The sequence below is a fragment of the Lathyrus oleraceus genome, chromosome 7 (assembly GCF_024323335.1).
Source record: "Lathyrus oleraceus cultivar Zhongwan6 chromosome 7, CAAS_Psat_ZW6_1.0, whole genome shotgun sequence".
Classification (NCBI taxonomy): domain Eukaryota; kingdom Viridiplantae; phylum Streptophyta; class Magnoliopsida; order Fabales; family Fabaceae; genus Lathyrus; species Lathyrus oleraceus.
In genome coordinates this window covers 317,105,322-317,106,433 of record NC_066585.1, presented here as the reverse complement: position 1 = coordinate 317,106,433, position 1,112 = coordinate 317,105,322, and the positions used below count along the sequence as shown (strand labels likewise).

Sequence of the window (1,112 nt, the reverse complement as noted above, 5' to 3'; positions counted from 1 at the left end):
ACATGTCTTTATTTTAAAAAAATAATGTAAAATATATTGATTTTCTAAAAAGGAAAAAGTAAAAAAATTCTAATATTATAGTTTTTATCAGAGTATAAATTTTTTTTTTCAATACTTCGGTCAATGTTTGAATTCAGCTACTTTATATAATTCTTTGCAATTGTATTCATTGAATTAAATAGAATTAAATAAAATTAAATGACTAAGAATTATAATGGTATATTATATACTCTATTTTTGTTTTCAATACATGAATAGAATTGAGACAAACTTTAAGATGATACGTTTCTCTTTCTTTGTGGTGATTTTTCTTGTTTCAGTTACATCCTCCTATACAATCAAAGTTGTGGACGTGGATGCTATTTGCAAACAAACAAATGATGTTTCATTTTGTACGAACCTTCTGAATTCAAAGCCTGGCGGTGTAGGTCAAGATCTTGTGAGCCTTGCACAATACACTCTTGATGTGGTTCGTTCCAACACCACCAACACCATCATTCTAATCCAACGGTTAATCGCACAAACTGGTAGGGATGTTGAGGCACAAATTCCTTACAAGAAATGTTTATCTTATTTTAAGGATATTATTCATACTATTCACTATTTTGGTGATATGTTGAAGATTAGAGAATATGACGAGATGTTTCATTCTGCGGATCGTATAACATCTTATATTGATTATTGTCTAAATGGAGGTGGTCCTGATGAACCTCCGTATCATGGTAGTCCTATGGTGCCAAAAAATGCAAATATTCTTAATCAAGTTGTTGTTATAATAAGTGTTATCATACATAAACTTGAGTGATACAAGCCTGCATATTTGCTAGCTTTACAATTTGTATTTATTTACAACCTCAAGTGTATGGTTCTTGATCTATCTATAAATATAATAAATGAATAATATATCATGATTTGTATTTTAATTATGTGAATGATTTCAAATGCTTAAATTTGTATTAGAATTTTGATTATCATAAATCTTATTTATGGTTATTAACGTCCAAATTGACACTCCCAAATCTGTTTATCAGTTTTTTTTAGTTCATTTAAGGCGGTAAAATTACTTTTTTGTGTGTAAATTTTATGATATGCACTCATATATATATATATAT

At 27.9% G+C, this 1,112-nt stretch overlaps 1 protein-coding gene across 1 annotated transcript; it reads left to right on the top strand.

Moving 5' to 3' along the window:
- The first annotated feature begins 250 nt into the window (after positions 1–250).
- LOC127103601 (pectinesterase inhibitor 2) lies at positions 251–805 on the top strand. Its single transcript, XM_051040855.1, has one exon. It carries the CDS (start codon positions 251–253, stop codon positions 803–805), a length of 555 nt encoding a protein of 184 aa, XP_050896812.1.
- The last annotated feature ends 307 nt before the right edge of the window (positions 806–1,112 follow it).

Bases quoted from the DNA above. Each gene is read 5' to 3' on its own strand.
- LOC127103601 (XM_051040855.1), top strand. From the start codon at position 251: ATGAATAGAATTGAGACAAACTTTAAGATGATACGTTTCTCTTTCTTT.